Source organism: Equus caballus, chromosome 22, assembly GCF_041296265.1.
Source record: "Equus caballus isolate H_3958 breed thoroughbred chromosome 22, TB-T2T, whole genome shotgun sequence".
NCBI classification, from domain to species: domain Eukaryota; kingdom Metazoa; phylum Chordata; class Mammalia; order Perissodactyla; family Equidae; genus Equus; species Equus caballus.
In genome coordinates this window covers 6,187,037-6,206,726 of record NC_091705.1, presented here as the reverse complement: position 1 = coordinate 6,206,726, position 19,690 = coordinate 6,187,037, and the positions used below count along the sequence as shown (strand labels likewise).

The window sequence follows — 19,690 nt, the reverse complement described above, 5'->3', positions numbered from 1 at the left end:
TGGTAATTTCTAGGACCTTTTCTTTGTCTCAGTATTCTGAAAGTTCATAATGATGTGCCTTGGTGTACATCTTTTCTTTGTCCTTTGTGCCGGTCACTCAGAGGGCCCTCTTACTTGGAAAATGCACATGCTCAACTTCTGGGAATTTTTCTTTATTATTTGAGTGTCTCCTCTCCTCTGTTTCTGTTAAGGTGAGGGATGTGCGGTCACTGGTCTGCTTGCAGTGACAGAGGAAGTTTGGGGTTCTCAAACAGTCTTTCAGTTATCCTGTTTTCAGGCCCACTGTCACCGCCATTTCTAGAGTTGTTGTTGTTGTTTTTTTTTTTTTTGAGAAAGATTAGCCCTGAGCTAACTACTGCCAGTCCTCCTCTTTTTGCTGAGGAAGCCTGGCCCTGAGCTAACATCCATGCCCATCTTCCTCTACTTTATATGTGGGACGCCTACCACAGCATGGCTTGCCAAGTGGTGCCATGTCCGCACCCGGGATCCCAACCAGTGAACCCTGGGCCACTGAGAAGCAGACCATGTGAACCTAACCGCTGCGCCACCAGGCCGGCCCCCGTTTCTAGAGTTTTGCCCACTGCCAGCTGAATGACCAGTTCTTCTTCTTCTTTCCAACTTCCAAAATGGCGTTGCTCTGATCAGCTATTCTATTCTCTTTTTCTTGTGGGTTTTTTATCTTGTTAAAAAAAAAATCCCTTTCCTATTATCTTGTTATGGTATAACAAGAGCAAAGGTAACAGTGTATGTTCAATCTGCCAGCCCAAGTGATTTTTTTAAGGAAATTTAGAATTGATATTTGCCACATGTTTTAAGTCCATTTGCCTAATGCTAATAAATAGAATAAATATTCACAACATTTTATGACCTTCTGGAAAATGAACGATCAGTCCAGTTTACTCCTATAGATGGCGAATGATGACCACAGGCTCTAAGAGTATCGGTACAAGGGGAGCATGATGAAAGGGTAGAGAATACCTTATGTTTGTTCTAAAGTGATTTTTCTGGCTTGAGTCCTCTTCTTGACATCCCCATTATCTGTAACCTAGATCTGCAAATACGAAACCTAATAAGGCAAAATTAGCAACAGAAAATGCCTGTGTCCCTATAACAAGTGGAGGAGTGTGCTAGTTGAAAGAGAGTGGCCTTGTGATTCATTTCTGGTTCTGTTTAAGTCATATCTTTCATGTTACTTGAGTCCAGAATGCCTTCTCTGGTTTGACTTTGCCTGATCTTTTCTGGACAGACAGACACAGGGGTCAGGAAGGGAGGAGGCTCCAAAGGTCACTTTGTTCCTACAATCCCTTTTCCTCTGTCTTTGGTGCAGCAGGCGCCTGTCCTTGGCCCAGCTGAGAGCTGACACTTGCTGTGTGCTTTTTCACTCATGAGGCCCAGGGCAAAGGCAGCCACACATGTCCTATGGCCATGGGGTACTTGACACATTTCTAGGGAGACAAGAGGAGCTGTGAGTGGAGGCAGCCCAGGAAGCACCTCTGACATGGCCCTGTGGACTCTCCCAGGCTTCTTTGTGAGAGTCTATCAACATGGACCTACTCTGCAAAGTGGAGACAAAATACGAGGTATCCCTCACAGAGAGACTTTGAAGGACTTACCCTTACCAAGGAGAAATGACTCCCTCCAGAAGGAGCTTCCCCTGGTGTCCACACTCCCTCCCCTCCCCGCAACCTATCTTCGCACAGTGCCCAGCCCTGGCTCCTTTCCCTCCTTGTACCCAGGGGCCTCCTTCCCCTGCAGAAGTCTGGACACAGCAGGCCAAGGCTGCCTTAGCCTCCAGCAATGTGTCTACTGGCCTCGGCTCAGCAGAGCCATTGTATCTTTAAAGGGACATCTCCCAACTGCTAAAAGCAACATTTTCTCCAAATCAATATGCAAATCAATCTTTTAAAAATTCTGATTAAACCATGGGTCAAGTGCCAACAAGGCCATGTATATAATAGAGATGAGATAAGAGGACCCGGAGGGACTGCAGATCAGGCTTGTCCATGCCCCTCCTGAGGGCGGTCCTGGGTGCTCATTCCCAGACCATAGAGTTTTGACAAGGACCGAGGGTAGAATCAATCCTCCCCTTGACCTTAGGGATGCTGAGGCTGGTGCATTCCTGAGAGACGCAGGACTTTGAGTCAGTTTTGCTGAACGTTCCTCAGACTGCCCAGCAGCCTGGGACATGTCCATCCAACCTCGCCTCTCTCCCCACAGCGGTCAGACCCCAGTCATGTTGGAAGGCACTCCCACCTTCCCCCCGGCTCCTTCCCCATTTTCTCTCATGAGTATCTCCCCGTTATAAAATTGTTGCAGGATTAATCCCATCTTAGCATCTGCTTTTCAGAAGATCCAGACTAATATGCCTGAAGACCCTCAATAAATTCATATCGACTGGCAGACTGACTGGGTCCAGGACAGGAGACAGAAATACTAGGCTGTGTTTCTGGTTTCTCACTGGCTGGAGCCACGGGGAGCTGTGCATTCTTATTGACACAGTCAGATAGCCTGTTTCTTACTGTCTCCCTCTTTGCCTTCAGGTGGTGGCTCTTTCCTCCTGGTGCCTGCTGAGGGATTCCATTTACTACACGCTGTCCGTGGTCGCACTCATCGTGGTAAGTGTGTGACGGACGCTTCACCTGAGTCCCCTGCAGTTTAACTCCCTGTCTTCCTTCTCACCCCGGGGCTCTACGCGGCTCCTCTGCATGGGGCAGGTCGAGGCTCTCTGGTGTGAATGAGCAAAGAGATGTCTGTGCGTGGAGGCAGCTTTTGCTCCTTCCAGCTCCTCTGATCACCCAGAACCCCAGCCTGATAGTCTGGTGCTCAGAACCAGAGTGTTGACTCTGGGGACCTGGTTCCGTGAGAGTCCCCTGCTGTTTCTCTGTGATCCCCTGACCCTTCCTCTCACTTTCCTCACAGGCTCCCTGGTAAGTCCCCTCAGCGTCAATGTCCCTAGGTTTGGACCTTCCTCCTTCCCCCTCTCCCTCCAGACACTGTCCCAGGACACACCCTGCCCTTCCACAGTGCCCATGGCCACACCAGCTTTGTGCAGACAATTCCACAGCGTGTTCTTAGCAGTGGCATCTCCCTGAGGTCAGGGATAAGCAGCTCTCTACTGGACATCTTCATGTCCCAAACTCAGCGTGTCTCTAACCTGAGGATGATTTCCCCAAGAGTGGACCCTCTTTCTATATTTCAGCCCCCATTTCTGTCCTAGCCCCCCAGCCTGGGAATGATATTAAACGGACCTTTCCCCCAACTCCCACCGTACCCATTTGGCTTAATTGTCCTGCCCCGGGGAGCAGAGGGTTCAGATATGCCACGTTGGAGCTGAAGACAGGCCCGGCTGTTGAACTCGTGGTTAGTGGACTTAAGGACACGCGCACCCTCTGTGCTCTTGTTCTCAGTTATTACCTGTGGGGAAGATATGGTCACCCCAAATCAAGGAGACTCTTCTCTTCACTCCAGCCAGGACTTCTCAAACGCTCTCTGCAGCGAGCTTTGTCGGCCAGCTACGAGCCCATGCTGATCATGGGCGCTCTGCTCCTCTGCCGTTAGGGTGCTTGGGGGTGATTTTTGAAAGTTACTTTTTTCAAGAGACACAATTAGGGGATGGTGTCAATGAACACAACTCTCTACTTTGCCGAATTCCAGAAAGAACCACTGTCATACAGACGAGGTGAGGAGACAGAACAGCGCAGGCCGAGATCTCCCGGGAGCACGGACTTGGCCACGTCCACTCCCAACAGCAGATTTGCCGGCATCAGCTGCTTTCTCTGTTTTCGGCATAGGCGCCTCCTAGACTATGTGTGAAAAACTCGTCCTCTGTCACATCTATCTGGATGTGTGCGAGATGAAACAGATGCAGTTGTCGCTAATGATGTGTGAAGAAGTAGAGTGGGTTTGCTGCTTCAGGCTGCAGGGGACGCTCACCCAGGCGGGGTCTTTGGGCGAAGCAATCCTCTGCCCACCCCCCACCCCCAGCAGAGCCTGAATCACCAGCTGAGCCCGCTGAACACGAGGCTGCCGGCAGTGCTGTTTCCCTCAGATGCCAACAACGTGCAAAGCAAGGGCTTCTTTGCTGTTAATCTGAAGATTTGGACTGTGGTTTACAGACTTCTGTGATTTTGAGAAAAATTACATTTCGCCACTGTTAGAAGTAGTGGACAAGATGGAGTTTGAGCCCTCAGGGTTTGGTCTTGGTTCTTTTTACTTTAACTGTGTTCCTCCGACTTCAGTGTGCCCTGGGAACGCCCAGCGTGCTTCTTTAAGACGCGCAACCCAGAGATTTTAATTCAGTGGGTTCTGGGGTGGGACCCAGGAAATGGCCCTTTCACCAGGACCTTCCCCGCTCCCAGGTGACTCTGAGGCAGCGCCACACTGCACTTTGAGAAACTCACCTTCAAATACGGTTGGGCACCATTGCCCTGGGTATCTGTCTGTCGCATGGCAATGCCCGTTTCTAGAGTAGATTTTGAGATTCTCAAAGGCATGGCGTCCTGGCAGCTTGCTTGTCTGGATGTCTGACTGCTGTTCGTCTCGAGCTTTACACGAGACTTACAATCCACGTGAGTCAGAAGCACAGCGCCCAGCAGAGGTTTCTCAGCATCCCCACGTGCAGTGGTGGCCCAGCCCAGGTGCTGCTCACACATGGCATCTTTCTGTCAAGGTTTCCTAATCTCCTCTTTCTGCAGTTTCCCTTAGGTCATCGTAGCAAAATCAGTGTTCCTCTGGCCTTCCTTACAGAATACTAAGCTTCTCTAGAGGACCCTGCAGTGGGCACTTAAAATTCCTGCTTTTAAAAGCCCTTCCTCCTGTCCACAAATAATTACCAACCATCCGAACAATTTAACTATTAGGATTTTTTTTAACCTTCTGCCCCTTTTTATGGTTCTGAAATGTTCAGAAGACAGGACTGCCGGTCCCCTCAGGTGGTGCAGTGAAGAGCTCATCCCCAGAGGGCAAGTCTGGTTTGAGTGGGACCAGATGCTGCTTCTATACATTCCATTGAGAGGCCCTTCAGACCCGCAGAGAAGCCCTGAGGACAGCCATGGGCCTGGCGATCCAAAGAGCAGGAAAGACCACTTCTCCAGAGATGCTCAGGGCTGTTGGGCCAGGACCGTGCTAACAGAGTCGATGTTACCTGGATTCCGAAAATGCTAACACGGAAGGTGATGCAGAGGGACACGGCCGGAAGCAAAACCATCAGAGTGAGACGAGCTCCGGCATCCTGAGACCAGCAGAGCTCACAACAATTAACTAGAGACAAGGGACTCAATCCCCTGAGCATTTGGGTTTCACCCCACCTTTGCTCTGTGTGCTTTCTAGTTGTTTGTTGTTATTGTTTAGGGGAAGGGCAGAAGAAATTAAGCAGGCGTTATGCCTGAAGCAGTGATCATTTCAAAAGCTCACAGTGTGTGTCTCTTAGCACGCGCTAGTGATGTCTCTACAGCGAAGCCTCAGGCCCTGGGTAGCTGGACACGGCCCAGGAGGCTCGGTTCATACTTGGGTCTCTCTCTGCAAGAGAAGTGTCGCCTTCTAAGTGCTGAGAGCACTCTGGGTCCTTTGGAGCATGTCCTTGTCCTACCTGATAGATAGTCCCCAAATCCTTACAGACCCGCTGTTGCTTGTCTCTCACCCAGTGACCCGCCCCCACCTGACCCCGCCTCCCAGTCCTACCCTTTCTCTGAATTCCAGCAGACCCACAGTCTCTTCTGTTGAAATGTTACTGTAATTTACATAATCATGTAATTTACATAAATGCAAATGATTCATTACATCGAAGGCTCGCAGCTGCCCTAAAAGGAATACTTTATTTTTACCCTCATCTCTGCTTTGAGATCAGGGATTGTGAGCATCAAGAGAAGGGAAACCTCGAGGGGGAGTGGACAGGCCTCCGAGGCAGGTTCCGGATAACTTAGCCAGGCTCACACATCAGATTTGGGAGCACTACGCCTGGAGAAGGGCCGGCTGAGCCGCTGGCACCAGTTGGAGGCCCTCGGGCAGCCTGAGGGCTGACCCAGCAGCAGGGCTGGTCCGGTACCGCTTCCCTCTCTTTCTCGGAGGGCTCACTGCTGATACCCCTCTGAAGGGGATTCCAGAGAGATGAAGGCAGCACTGTCCAGTAGGGTAGCCACTGGGCACGTGTGGCTATTGAGCTCTTGAAATGAAGCTAGTGAGACCAAGGAACTGAGTTTTTAGTTTAATTTAAATTTATGTAGCCACGTGTGGCTAGTGCCTATCACATTGGATGGCACAACTGTAGTGAGCAAGTCCTTCCACAGAAAATACACCTCCATTCTCACAGGCATCTGTCGGTTTTAACAAGCTTCCACTCGATATTTAATACGGGACTGAGAACTACTCTGGGTGTGTCACTGAAGACGTTCTAGTTCAATACTCACGCTCTGCAAGTGAGCTGTTATATGAGTCCTGTTTTACAGATGGCAAAACCGAGGCTCCAGAAATTCGGGTCTTTGCCCACAGTCAGGGAGCTGTAAGGCCTCAGGCTGACCGAGCGGGTGTCTCAGGCAGTACATCTCCACCACCCCAGCAAAGGATCTGGATTTTCCCTCCAGTGAGGTCTGCCTCTTACAGTCCAACATCATCCTGATTCTGCCCCACCCGCCCCCCAGTCCGCCAACAGAGAGGGCGTCTGCTGCACTTTACGTTTTCAGACTGAGAGGAATGGCTTCCTCCTCCAGCTCCTGGAATTCTCTCATTAGCACAACTGATCTTAAATGATCCAGAAATCTCTTTATCTCGCCCTTTCTGAGAGAGAAGAGACCTCTTGCTGTCCTGTTGATGACTGGCGGTCACCCTCCGGCCTCCGCTCTGGCTCAGCGCCCGTCCCTCTCAGACCCCTTCCTCACCAGCAGTTAACATCTCTCCAGCTTGGCGACATTGGGGCTCCTGCGTTCAGGGTACCCCTGTTCCCTCCCAGCTCTCCTTCTGACAGAGTGGGAGTAACTGTGGTAGCTGGAAGGTCCTCACGGAGGATGCAGGCGAGAGAACTTGCAGGTTCCTTAAACAAATCCACTGTGGTCTCACAAAGGTCGCCTGGTTTGTAAACCCTGCTGCTGGGAGGAGGAGGGGCCTGCTTGGAGCGATGCTGCGTAACCTGGGGAGCTGGGACAGCCTTGCATTTGCTCCTGGAACAGGGAGCAGGCCGGACTGGGGGATGCAGAGAGGAGCCGCTCCGCTTTCACGAGGAGAAGAACTTGGAAATTTCATTGTGTCTGTGTTTTTGCACTGCTCAGCAAACACAGTCCTTTGGGTTTAGCCACTATCCTCTCATCCTAAATCCTCCCTCCATCCCTTCTTCACCTTGTAGCCTGCCCCACACATTTATGAGATGCCTGCTCCGCTCATGCCCTGCCTTTGGGTAAGCTTTATTTCCTACCCTCCTGCAGCCCCCACTACCATCAAGTCAGCCTGCTAGAGATCCTATGTCAGAATTGCTGTTAAACCGTAAAGTGTGAAAACCATATGGGCGCATAACAACAACTTTGCAGTGTATTCCGTTGATTCCTCTCCTCAGATGGAATCGCCCTGGCCTCAGCTAAGCCATTGGCACCCCAGTCCCAGAAGCTGAGAAGGTCAGGACTGCGTTTGGTCACATCTCCTGAGGGAGTCTCCACACTGTGGAGTGAGAAGTCTGTGGAGGGCAGTGTCTGTTTCCAGCAGGGGAGGAACGATTTCAAGGTTTCAGTCTCTTGAAAGAGAATGATGCTGTTGATTTTCTCCTATTATTTTTGCTGCTTAAAATTCTAACGGTGCCAGTGATTATAATACAAGCTATGAAATCTTATCTCAGCAGTGCGGCCGCCCCTGCTCCATGGTTACAGCTTATGGTAAGCAAACCCAGGGACTGACATGCCATGTGGGGCCAGCCACCTGCCTCCCTGCTCAGAGGCCAGCCGGCCTCTCCTCTCCTGCCCGCACATCTGGGCGACTCCTGGCTCGTCTTTTCCCTGCTCTTCCATCTCCAGTGTCCCACTCCCTTAGCGGGTCTCTGGGATGCTCTGTCATCCAGGGATCTACCAGCCTGATATAAGCCTGTCTCTCTTGAAGAATTCTAGAGCAGACACTGGGACTGAAAAGCTGGTTTCCATGGTACCCAACCGTTTCTCTGAGGCCTGGAAGAAAAGAATGTTTTTTTCAAATTCACTCCTGTGTGTTCGCATTTAACTCGTCTATGGAACACGTGGAAAGCTTAGGGCAAAGCCAAAGGTAGCTTTGGAGGAACTGTGTATGGGTCAGAGAGCAGGTCCCCCCAACCAGCCGTGTGCAGCAAATCTGGGGCCCAAAGATCAGCTCCACCTCCATGTAGTCTCTGGGGACGATCACAGTGCCCAGCCCCACACACAACCAGCAGAGCACAGAGAGGTGCTTTCCCAAGTCTCGTTTTCAAAAACCCTGCTAGGAAAAGGGTGGGTCAGTTCCAAGGGCCACACTGCAGGTCGCTCAACTGTAACACATCATAAGAATTGAGTATTGTCGTAGATGAGGGACCCCTCTATCCCCAACTCAGAACACTAGGCAGGACCTGCCTCCAGAACATCACCTTGCCCCGTGACAGCAGTGGGTTGCCTGCCGCCTCCTTCAGGAGGCAGTCTGTCTTGAGGTGCTTGCCCTCCTCTCAGGAGATTTAATGGAGCTGCGAAAATAAACTTGAACTGACTTCATTTCAACCTCACGGCCTTGGCCAAACACGACTAAGGGCCGGGACATGAGCACCACCTAGTGGTGACCTGGTGGAACTGGGAGAGCAGTGTCTGGTTTCAAACAAGGCATGCTAATGGTTTCAGATTTTCTTCTACCCTAGTAATACGGCTGAGGGGTAGGAAAAGTTATTTTGTCTTCTTTACTCACAGATAGAGCATGAAAATACAGAGGGATATGCAACACCTGTCTTGAGTAAGTTAAATGGAATCAAATCTGTAAGGAATAACAAGTCCCTTTCCTGGAACCGTCAGCAACATCAAGAGTCTCCTGTCCTTCTCATTTTGAGTTTTCAGACAGGACGACTCCAGTGCGCCATCAGGATGGTCCAGTACCATACTCTCTCACAGGAACATTCGGTGAAAAGGGCCAATTGCCTCATTTTCAGTCTTCTGAATGGGTGGTCGGCTGATCGCCTCCCCCAAGGACCGCCAGACGCTAGGAGGCTGTTCATAACTCACCGTCTGCCTCCTTTCTCACCAAAAACAACCCTGTTTCCGTTTAGATTTCCTTTAAGCCCTGATTTCTAGTCCCTTCTGTCACTTTATTGTTCTTTTCTGAGTCCTCTAATTTTTATACCCAATCCTCTTCAAGTAGTGGGATAAGATCCAGACCGTTGTTTGCTCATTAGCCACAGGGGAGCTGAGGCCTCCTGGCTCCGGTTGTCAGTGACAGGGCTTCACCATCAGTAATTTGAAGGTTCCAGGGCACCACCATCTGTTAGCACCTGTAGCGAGATCATCAGCATTTCCCTCCCCGTCTGCCTCTCTGAACCATGTTCCCACCCCCCGGCTCCCCTTGCCACCGCCGTCACCTTGACTGCAGGCTCATGATGCTCTGTCCTTAATTGTGTATCTGGTCCAGTCTCGTCCAGGCATGTCCCAGTCTTTCTCTCATTTATTGTGTTCCCTGCAAATTCTGTTCCTACTTTGGGATCCTTTGCACAATTAGGCCTATTCTGATTTTTTTCATTGATATGATCATTGACTAGTCGATAGCTAAAGATGTATTGATCTGTGCCCCCACCTGTCAGTCAGAGGACACAGAATAAGGGCTTCCTAAAAGCTGCTTTCATATTACAGAGTATCATCTGCCTTCCCTGATGGATGAAAATTAAATTGGTGCTCTAATAAACTCTTTACCAGGATCTTGTGCTCTCAAGTGGCTACGAATTGATTGTTCCAGCCTGCTGTCCAAGACTGATATTGAATTAACTTCAATTAATAGAAATCGTTTTCCAACTTAAATCGTTTGTTCTGTTCCATGATTTCTTGGCAACAATTTTTTAAAAGCTAGTGATTATACAATAGCAGCTGTGAATGCCTTCCAGGGAGTAGATTCCATACCATCCAACCTAGATCACAGGATGATTTCCTTTATGTCTTTAATTCTCTTCCCATTCTGGTTTGACACTTTCATCCAAATGACAACCTGGTGAATCCAATGACAATGACAAGAGTCACAAAACTGATGGAGCCAATGTCTTTTTCAATGACCTGTCAGGAAGAGCGAGTTACAAATAAGTGTGGCCTGTTTCTCCTCATCCATCTCTTTACACCTTGGGGATAATTGGAGCGAGGCCCTTCTATGTGACTTGAGCTGTATCCTGCTCGTCCATAAGGTTTTCTCTGCATCTCTCACAACTGGTGGTTATTGTCATTGCTGGGGGGACCCAAGCAATGCCCACGTCATTAGCTGAGTTTACCATCTACGTGTGATAATGACACTTTACACCCAGATTGTCCTGCAAGTTTCTGCCTTAGAGTCTCCAGAGGGCCACTGCCCTTGAAGGCAAAGCCCCTCAGAGATGATCACTCTCAAAGCGGTCGTATCCCGTGAGAGTGGAAAGAAGGCACTGTGAACCAGCCCTCAGCTTCCTGCTTGAATAAAATGTGACTGCACCCATGTGGTTTAAACAGCATGCCATCTGGGCAGATAAGTGTCACGGAAAGAACACTAAATCAAGAGCCAGGCCTGAGTTCTAGAACCAACTCTGCAGCTAATTGAGCAATGAGGGAAAATTACTCATGTTCTCTGTGGCTCTGTTTCCCTGTATAAATCAAAGGACTAGGATAATACCATATTTTCCCCCAAAGTGTGAAGTGATTTTAGATGATATATGGACTAGAACTTAAACAAATAATGTTCCATTGTGTATTCTCTTTGGATCCTAACTGATCAGAGGAAATGTTGGACACTTGTGTGTCTTCCACTGCTTCTGACCCTTGCTAATCTCCTTTAATGAGAGAGCAGGCCTGTGGCCCAGAGCCTGGGCAGCCCACAGTGTCCAGCCAGGATGCTTTGCAATCACTGTTATCATTGCATTTATTTTTCCCCCTCTACATGTGCTGGCAAGTGGTGCTGATTCTCCACTTCTGGTTGTGATGCAAAGTTTCCTTTGAAAATAAATTCTTTTAAGGGAAAAAAAAAAAAGTCAACTGAAAGAAAAATATTGAGTACGTAGAAGTCCATGTGCTTGCATAAAAGCTTGAAGATGCTGTACAGAGCACAGAGGTATGCAGACATCCTACAGGTGGCCCCTAAGTGGCTAACGTTTGGGAGCACCTGCCAAGTTCCTACACCCCTTTCCAGATCTGAAATTCTACAGTGTGTCTTGCTCCACACAGCAGATTGGTCCTACTTCCCTCTCACTCCACTGTTGGACAGAAATTGCAGGAAGGGTAGGATGATAACCGGATGCTTTTCCCCTCTGCAACATGCCCACTGAAGTCTGCCAGCAACACCTCCTTCCACAAATACCAGCCAGAGACCAGACCAGCACAGAGGGGGTTTCCCACAGGTGCTTCGTGTTCCAGGCCACCTCCAGCCTCGATTCCCGCCAAGCTAGCAGCAAGGGTGGACAACGTGCAGTCATAAAGCGTACATGTGCGCGTGTACACATGTGTATATCTAATCTTCTATTTTTCTTTGTTTTTTTCACAGTTCATTTACGATGAACAAGTTTCCTGGTAAGTACCTCTTTTTCCCTTCCAATTTCTCCTTGTTATGTTGCAGAGCCAAATATATGAAAGACCAGAGTCAGGGTTTAGGAAAGAAAGGGAAGTGTCATGGTAGCTTGGAACAGCTAGCATTTCTTGGGGAACCCTCGGTCCACCTCAACAGAGAAATTAAATTGGTTTTCACAGAACAGAGACCTTTTCCCTTGGGCTGAGGTGGTAGGCTTCCACTTGGGATTCCAATATCTCACTGTTATCATCCAGGTTGGATGGCATGACTTAGCTGTGTCTTTCTGCAGTCAGCCATTGCTAGGCCATGGTTAAGATTTGACTGATATTTTCAAATTGTGTCCAAATCATGTCCGCATATCCCAAATACCCTGTATATCTCAGGAACTGGATACGGAGGCATCTCAGTGACTTTTAACCCATTAAAGTTCGGCTTGACATTCAAGAAGATCTTAGAGCTCTGAAAACATCAGTGATTTTTTTTTTTTATAGATAAAAAACTTTGCCCAAATTAAACATATGGTAACATTGGCATTTGGGCCAACTGTCCAAATCACCTTTTTCGAAATGGGTTCTGAGCAAGTCAAATCTGTTTGAACTGGAAATAGAAATTGGGTGTGTTGTGCATTCTTGTTACGTTTTTCAAATATTTGATCTGTAGAAGTAGAGTAGTGTGAAATAACATCTTAGGAATGGATGGGTGTGGCACTGTAGGTGCACGACTTTCTTGGTATTATTTAAAGCTAAGAATGAGCTAGAAAAAGAAGTAGAGCCTTCACTGTCTCCACCTTCAACAAAATGAATGCTAACTGTTGTGGGAGTGACGTCTCTGTGTCTTAGGATATCTCTGTGATTCTCAGAATTTGAGGGGAATAAGGGAACTTAGCAGATTGACAATAGATGCTATGCACTATGCCAGGGTATTAAGATACTTTTCTCAGCTCTCTCTTTCCTCTGTCCAAGACGGGTGAGGAGGAGACAGCTCGGAGAACTTGCTTTTAAGACCCATAATCTCTATATTGACCCCCCCCCCAAAATTAGAAGGAAGTCTTCTTTGACTAACAGTGATCAATAGGCTGAAAGGGATCAAGATGCCCAGGAGCACCTCGGTCAGAGGTCTGGGAGACCCTCCTTGTGGGATCCACCTGGATGGAGTCGCCAAATGGAGTGGTGATACTTTTCCACACTTCCTTGGGAATTAAGTGCAGCACAAGAAAACTTGCAGAAGCATTCTCGCTCAAACAGATGGCACCGTTAGCACAAACACCGCTGGCCCTCAGCAAACAGTAGGTGCTTAAGTGTTACTCAGTGTTGCTGATCTTTGCTAACAATGCTGCTATCAAGACAAACTAGTTAGGATCACAGTTGATCTCTGAAATTTTTCCGTTGCTTTTGTGCAGAAAACCTTAAGAAAGGCTATCCACGGGTGGTTTACTGTCCATCCGTCTTAGAGGGAGCTCTCTTTTCTACATCTCCCCGGCTGTGCTGGTGAAAACCGTGGCAGGAGGAGATGACAGCAGGGTTCTTGAGCACCCTGTTTCAGTGCTTACCCTCAAAACGTCTTTTAGGATGTTTCAGATGGTATGGAACAAGAAAGGGAGGGTCTGTTTCCTCTTCGTTCCAAAGGCTGAACCTCCTCTGAGGTTAAGAGATTAGAACGCCAGGTTCCTATGATGGAAAGTCAAGCCTGAGCTGAAGGGCCCAGATTCTGAAGTCATGGGACCCTCAGCCTGAGCACCACGTCTCCCACGTGAGTGAGGAGACAAGAGGGCTACGGATAAACGAGTTGTAAATTCCCAAGCGTGCTTTGTTCCAGCCTGGGGCGGGTTGGAATCATAACTCATGCACAGGCGTAGCTGCAGAGAAGAACCAGGGGGAGGCCATCATGGCGCCAGAGCACCATTCCCGGCCCATCGCCTGTTACATAATTATTGTTATTATGCGCATGGGCTGACAGAGAACATTTTTCACATGAGTGAGGCTGAGAAGTTAAAGTCTGTGCCACTGGTTCATAACTGCTTTGGGATTTCCAGGGATTTCAGCTCCTCATTTGAATGCAAAATATAGTGAACTTTAAGATATTTTTCACTGTCCACATCTCTATCTTCTAACCTAACCAACCACAAGCATTTATTTTGCTGAAAAGGTGTGTCTAAGAGCTGATTTCTCTCTTTGAAGCCAGATTCTTCAGTCTGTGTAATTAAAGCACAGTACTGTTTCAGTAATACCTTAAACAGTGAATTCCATTCCTTGTAGAACATTCCAGCATGTCCTAGAAATTTCAAGGCAGGTAACCAGTTCACCTCAGATCCTCAAAAGGAAATTAATTTCAGTTGTGTTTATTTTGAAACTAGAGTACTCTTTAGGAGGAAAGAAGCCGTCAAATACAAATAACAAGAACAAGGTATCCCCATCATTCACGATTTAGATTCCTTTACCATTCCTGAAGCAGCTTTTTGCAATAAGTCACATTCAGCCAAGAACTGGCAGTAAGAAGGCTTTTAGTAGCACGTAATAAAAAAAACCAGCTACAGTAGATTAAAGAAATAGTGTTCCTTTTTCTCACATAATAAGTACCCCAGGTGTAGGTAGTACGATAGCTGTGCTTTTCTCTTCGCCTTTCCTCCATGGTCCCAAGATGGCTACTGCAGTTCCAGCCATCAAGTTTGGATTGAAGGCAAGAAAGTGGAAGAAGGGGCTATGTCATTTTATTTAACACCTTTCCACTATACATCTCTTTGGTCACAACTGGGTTTGCCTTGACCAATAAGAGGCCGGGGAAATAGAATTATAACTGTAGACCAATTATTATTTATCCGGGGGGGCCACCCTCCTTAAGATCGAAGGGTCTCCATTCACTGCCTCAACATAGTGAAGCTGTTGTAGCAGGCAGGACATGGGAGTATCTGTTGGGTGCGTTTCAGTTGGATACCTGTCCCCAAAAGACACTTAAAAATAGAAAGCATCAGAGAGCCACCTATTAGGATGTGACTTCAACCTGCAGAGCAAGGGCCATGAATCCATACTGACAGCTCAGCAAGGCCCACAGTGTTGCCAGAAGGAATTTGGAATGTGTCTTCAGTGAGTCTGAGGGCCTGATAAGAAAACTGAAATATCCAGAGTGGTGTTTTGTTTCTTCTTGAGCCTCAAGTTGTGACTTTGAGAGAGAAAGGAGAGCCTGGGGACACACCTGGAGACTATCCACCTGCATAGTGTTCAAGACCAGCTTCCTCTGTTCTGGACCATGATTAGGAAAGTGGAGCCATGCCCTCCGGGCGAGAACAGGGAGGAGCAGGGAGTAGCCCCCCCAACACAGGCAAGAAGTATCTCTGGTGGGAGAAGGAGGGGCCAGTTGAAGGTGGCTCAAAATGGAAGTTTGTGAGAAGGGAAGAAACAAACCCAGATCATACCACAGATCAGGGCCGCAGAGGATGCGTGTGGGCTGTGGTCAGGAGAGGCAGAGGGAGAGGAGCGTTCTCAGGAGAGAGCCACATGACTTCTGAGTCTGCGTGTGGAGTCGGCCCCATTCCACAACTGTTTCCCAAGCAGGTCCACATGCCAGGCTCCATTCCAGAACTGGACACAGAACATAGAACCAACCTTGGCCTTGACCTTGGGGTTCTTTCAGGGTTGAGGGGGAGGCAGACGGCTGACATGTAATCGTGGGGTTGTTTGGAGACACTCACAGGCCTGTGGGGAGAGGGAGCGTGGGGGAGGGACCCCAAAGAGCATTAAGCATTAAACTAGATGTATCTTCTCTATATTGTTATTATAAGTAAGTAAAATACCTTCTTAGTTTCTTTCCCCAAACTGTTTCCTACATCCCTCATCCTTGATGATCGAACACTCGATCAGGCAGCAAAGCAGAGGGCAGCAGAGCCACAGCACGGAGGCCTCCCAGAGCCTGGGGCATTTCGTCGGGAGGACGTGCTGGGTGCGCTTGAGTCCGGGCGCCAACAGAGCACGCCTGAAATGTCAGCAGAAGCAGGGCACCCCCATCTCACGAGCACCCCTGAAACACAGCAGAGAGAATCTTACTCGGATATTGCAGTGGAAGGGCTTCTTTGAGTAAAAACTCAAAAAGAGCTGAAGGAATTAGAGAGCATAAATATACCTGTTTACATGGTGCCGGACTGAGCTCACCTGAACTGAAATATTTCATTGACGTTGGGTCGTTTCCTGGTGACCCCTCCCTGAGTCTGTTCGAATCCGTCTTAGGTATCTCTTCCTTCAAAAATGCATGCTGTGACTAAAATCTCACTTTTCCCAGTGAAGTTTATGCCGCATATACATTGTTTCAATGAGTAGGAACCATGTTCAGGCCTCTGGAGGTGTTTTGCAGCTGAAAATTGATGTTTAGGGGAAGCCTCCCCGTGCACAGATGAGCCGAGGGCTGCCCTGTGCTGGGGAGAGAACAGCAGGCCACTGGGGCAGGAGGCAGTTTCTGTTTGGAGGGAATTAGCTTTTTTAAATACCACTGCAGCCAAAACTCTAATATATGCATCCTTTTTACATTTGACCACATAGTTCCCCAGGATCAATTTCTAGATGAAACTTGAAAAGAATGAGGAAGGAAAGGCATAACCTGGACATTCTTCATAGAGTGTTCTCCAGATACCTTTTCTCAAAGCCAAAATTACCCCTTCAATTAGCGAATTTAATTCTACAGCTAAAAGGGAACCTAGAAATCAAGTTTCATTGTTTTTTAGCTGAAAGTTACTAAAATAAAAAAAAAGAAGTATTCAAATTACCAGAAGTTCAAAGTACCTTCCAGTGGGTTTCATTATTTTTTTTCTTTCTTTCTCTTGACCATTTTCCTACTCATTCATTCTTATCCTTCCTGCTGGCACTTTCCCAGGTTCTCTCTCTTTCTCTCTCTCTGTCCTTCTCTCTCTCTCCTCTCTCTCTCATCGTCCTCTCCCTCTCTATCTCCCTCTTTTTCTGCTTATGCCCAGCTCCTATGTACCCAACAATTCCTCGCTTGCCCCTATCGATTCCTCTAGTTTGCCCTTTGTAAATATATCTGAATAGTTTTAGTGAATGATTAAGCTGTGGATAGGTTTATAAATAGAGGCCTATATGCAGCAATATTATAGGAGGCCTGCTGTGTTCAAAAAACTCTTTTGGGTGAGCAAATAACAGAGAGGAAGGAGCATTTTCCTTTAGGTAGAGAAGAAAGAGAAAGATCCTTGAAAGCAATATGCAGCATAGAAAATGTCTAGAGACCAGGAAGCATTTGTAACCAGTTTTTACATCTGCCTTGTCCTTGCCGTGCTTGGTAGGGTTAACTGCCATTCACATCAAATATGTTTTTAAAGATCACCTGGTGTGTTGCACGTCTGCCTGCGGTGGCTTTTCTTAACTAACCAGTCTTGGTTTGTACACAGGTGGGAGTCTTTAGTCCTTGTGCTGATGTATCTTATCTACATTGTCATTATGAAGTAAGTAAAATACCTTCTTAGTTTCTTTTCCCAAACTGTTTCCTACCTCCAACATTGTGTGACCATATGGAAAGAGGAACCGGGGAGAAGGCAGGTATCTGACTGGTTTTCAATGCATGCCATCACAGACTCATCCAGTTGCCTTGGCAACCTGCTATGAATGACTGCAATTTTGATTAGCAGCAATAGCAAAGGCCCTTCCAACCCTTATGTCTGATAGAATCAAAGCTTCAGAGTTTCATTTGAGAAATCTCTCAGACCCTTGCCCCTCTTCAGAACCTGGCAACTAGCTTTTGGCTGTTTCTTCACTCTCATAACAAGAAAGGAAATAAAACTCAATAAGTTATGCTTCTATATAGGCGGTGGGAAGATGGGACCAGAGCTAGTTAAGAAATGACTAAAACCATGGATTAAATCTCTGCAGATTTCCATTCGTATTGTAATAGTCATCAATTGCTGTGTAACAAATGACCCCAAAACTTATTGCCTTAAAACCATGAACATATATTAGCTCATGCAGTTTCTGAGAGTTAGGCATCCAGGAACAGCTTAACTGGAGGGCTCTAGCTGAGGGTCTCTCACGAGATTGAAGGCAGGAGGTTGGCAGGGCCACCATCCTCTATTTGACTGGGCCTCCAAGATGACCCACTCACGCACTGGACGAGTTGATGCTGGCTGTTGACTGGAGGCCTCTATTTCTCACCACACAGGCCTTTCCTTAGGGCTGTTTGGGTGTCCCCATACATGGCAGCTGGCTTCCTCCCGAGCAGGCGGTTCAAGAGAGAGAACAAGAGGGATCCTGCAGCGCCTTTTACAATCCAGTCTCACAAGTCACACACTGCCGCCTCCACCCTGGTCTCTTTATTAGAAGCGAGTCACCAAGTCCAGGGCACACTCATGGGGTCCACTTCACCCTTTGAAGGGAGGAGTGCCAAAGAATTTCTGGATATATTTTAAAACCACTGTATCATATGTTCTTTTTCTCCTTTGAGTCAGGCAGCTTACTATTTGTGTCAAGAATTATATTGCTGGTGTTTCCCATACTCTAAGGTAAAATGCAAGCACCATGGGTGTGAACCTGCTGGTTCATCTTTTTGCTAAGTACCATTTAGGGGAGGAGCTTATAAATAGTGCAGAGATGTGCTGTGCTGCAGCTTCATGCCCCCTAGGGTGCTGTTTCTTCTACTCTCAGTTAACCCATGCTTTCCCCAGCACGTGTGAGTGCAGGAGTGACTGCCTTCTCTAGGAGCAAGAAAGTAGAATCCTATCAGAAAATGCCAGTTTGGACATAGCAGGTAGCAGTCTGGAATTAACATGTCAAGTTTTCCTTGCTGTTCTGGCCTCTAGTGGCTAAGAGCCCTGTTGGGAGAAATCGATGTGGCCATTGGCAAAAGTCACATGCACAGTGAAGGTGGGAGCTGACTTGGCTGATGTCCAGAGTGGGCTGTAAGCAATCAGTTGCCAAGCCACTCAATATGGCATCCAGCCTTCACCTCAGGAGCTGTCTGATGGTCAGCGTGGACCCGATATCTGGGTCTTCTTACTGGAGGAGGGCATTTCTTGAGTAGAACCTTACCAAACATATCCTGGTGTGGAGTTACCATGAGGTAACTGACAAAGAAAACAGGTGCTTTTACCACAAATCACCTTCCATTTAAAAATACCAATAGATGGGCTCTCAGGCAAATCAGAGTTGGCTCAAAGGCTTTCCAGAGTTTCTAGACTCCAAAGTGAAAGGCCTTAAAGATAGGAGCAGCCATCTTGCTTCTCTTTCTCTCACATAGCACAACAATGAGGGAATCATTGCCACAGTGAGAGGGCCTCCACAGCACGTGTCTTCCTCAGCATTTTCCATTTGATTATTTCACCTTTTTTTTTTTCAACTTTTTGAGACTTTAAGTTTGAATCCCCAAAGAGTCGAGTCCTCTCTTCCCTTTTGAAAAGGTGGATTGGTCGATTATTCCAGAAGAATTGACTGTCTGCTCTATGCCCAACGTTGATCTTGGGTTTTAAATCTAAATTTGGATAAGGTATGTTCCATACTGAACTCACTGGGGCCTTCACAGAATAAGGAAGTCTTCAAAACCAGATTTCATCCAAAGGGAAGGAAGATTGAGGAATCTTGCCAGCATGCACTCTGTGACCGTTGCACTCTTCCACTGACCCATCGTAAAGCCTGTGAGTTGCTGGCAGGGCCTGTGGACGTTAAGATAACGCAGTGAACAGTTTCTCTGCTCTACCCCAAACCATGCCCCGTGTGAAAGCTAATGAGGTATGTTTCTGCTGATGCCTTAGCTTTACCAGCATTCCAGCTGTTCAGACCAGCAGGATACAAACAAAACGGGGAATGGCTGCTACTGTGCTCACAGAATTTTCTGCATAAATTCTGGCCCTAAGTTCTAAATTGAAATTTCTGCTCTTTAGCCATCCCCCTCTGCAATCACGGGCTTTAATCATTGGGTTTTATAAAATCTGATTTATAAAATTGCATGCTTCACAATAAAATAGCGTCAGGATGCAAGCACAAAATTTAAAACATTCAATTAAAAATATAAAACA

At 47.5% G+C, this 19,690-nt stretch overlaps 1 protein-coding gene across 3 annotated transcripts in view; it reads left to right on the top strand.

The window, feature by feature from the left end:
* Positions 1-19,690, top strand: part of SLC24A3 (solute carrier family 24 member 3) — a 458,647-nt gene that overhangs the window by 397,145 nt on the left and 41,812 nt on the right. For all 3 annotated transcript variants that reach the window (XM_005604455.4, XM_023626042.2, XM_023626044.2), the window contains exons 7-9: positions 2,541-2,615; positions 11,668-11,693; positions 17,078-17,131. In XM_005604455.4, coding sequence (XP_005604512.2) covers positions 2,541-2,615; positions 11,668-11,693; positions 17,078-17,131 — 155 coding nt within the window. The remainder of the gene's footprint in view (positions 1-2,540; positions 2,616-11,667; positions 11,694-17,077; positions 17,132-19,690) is intronic.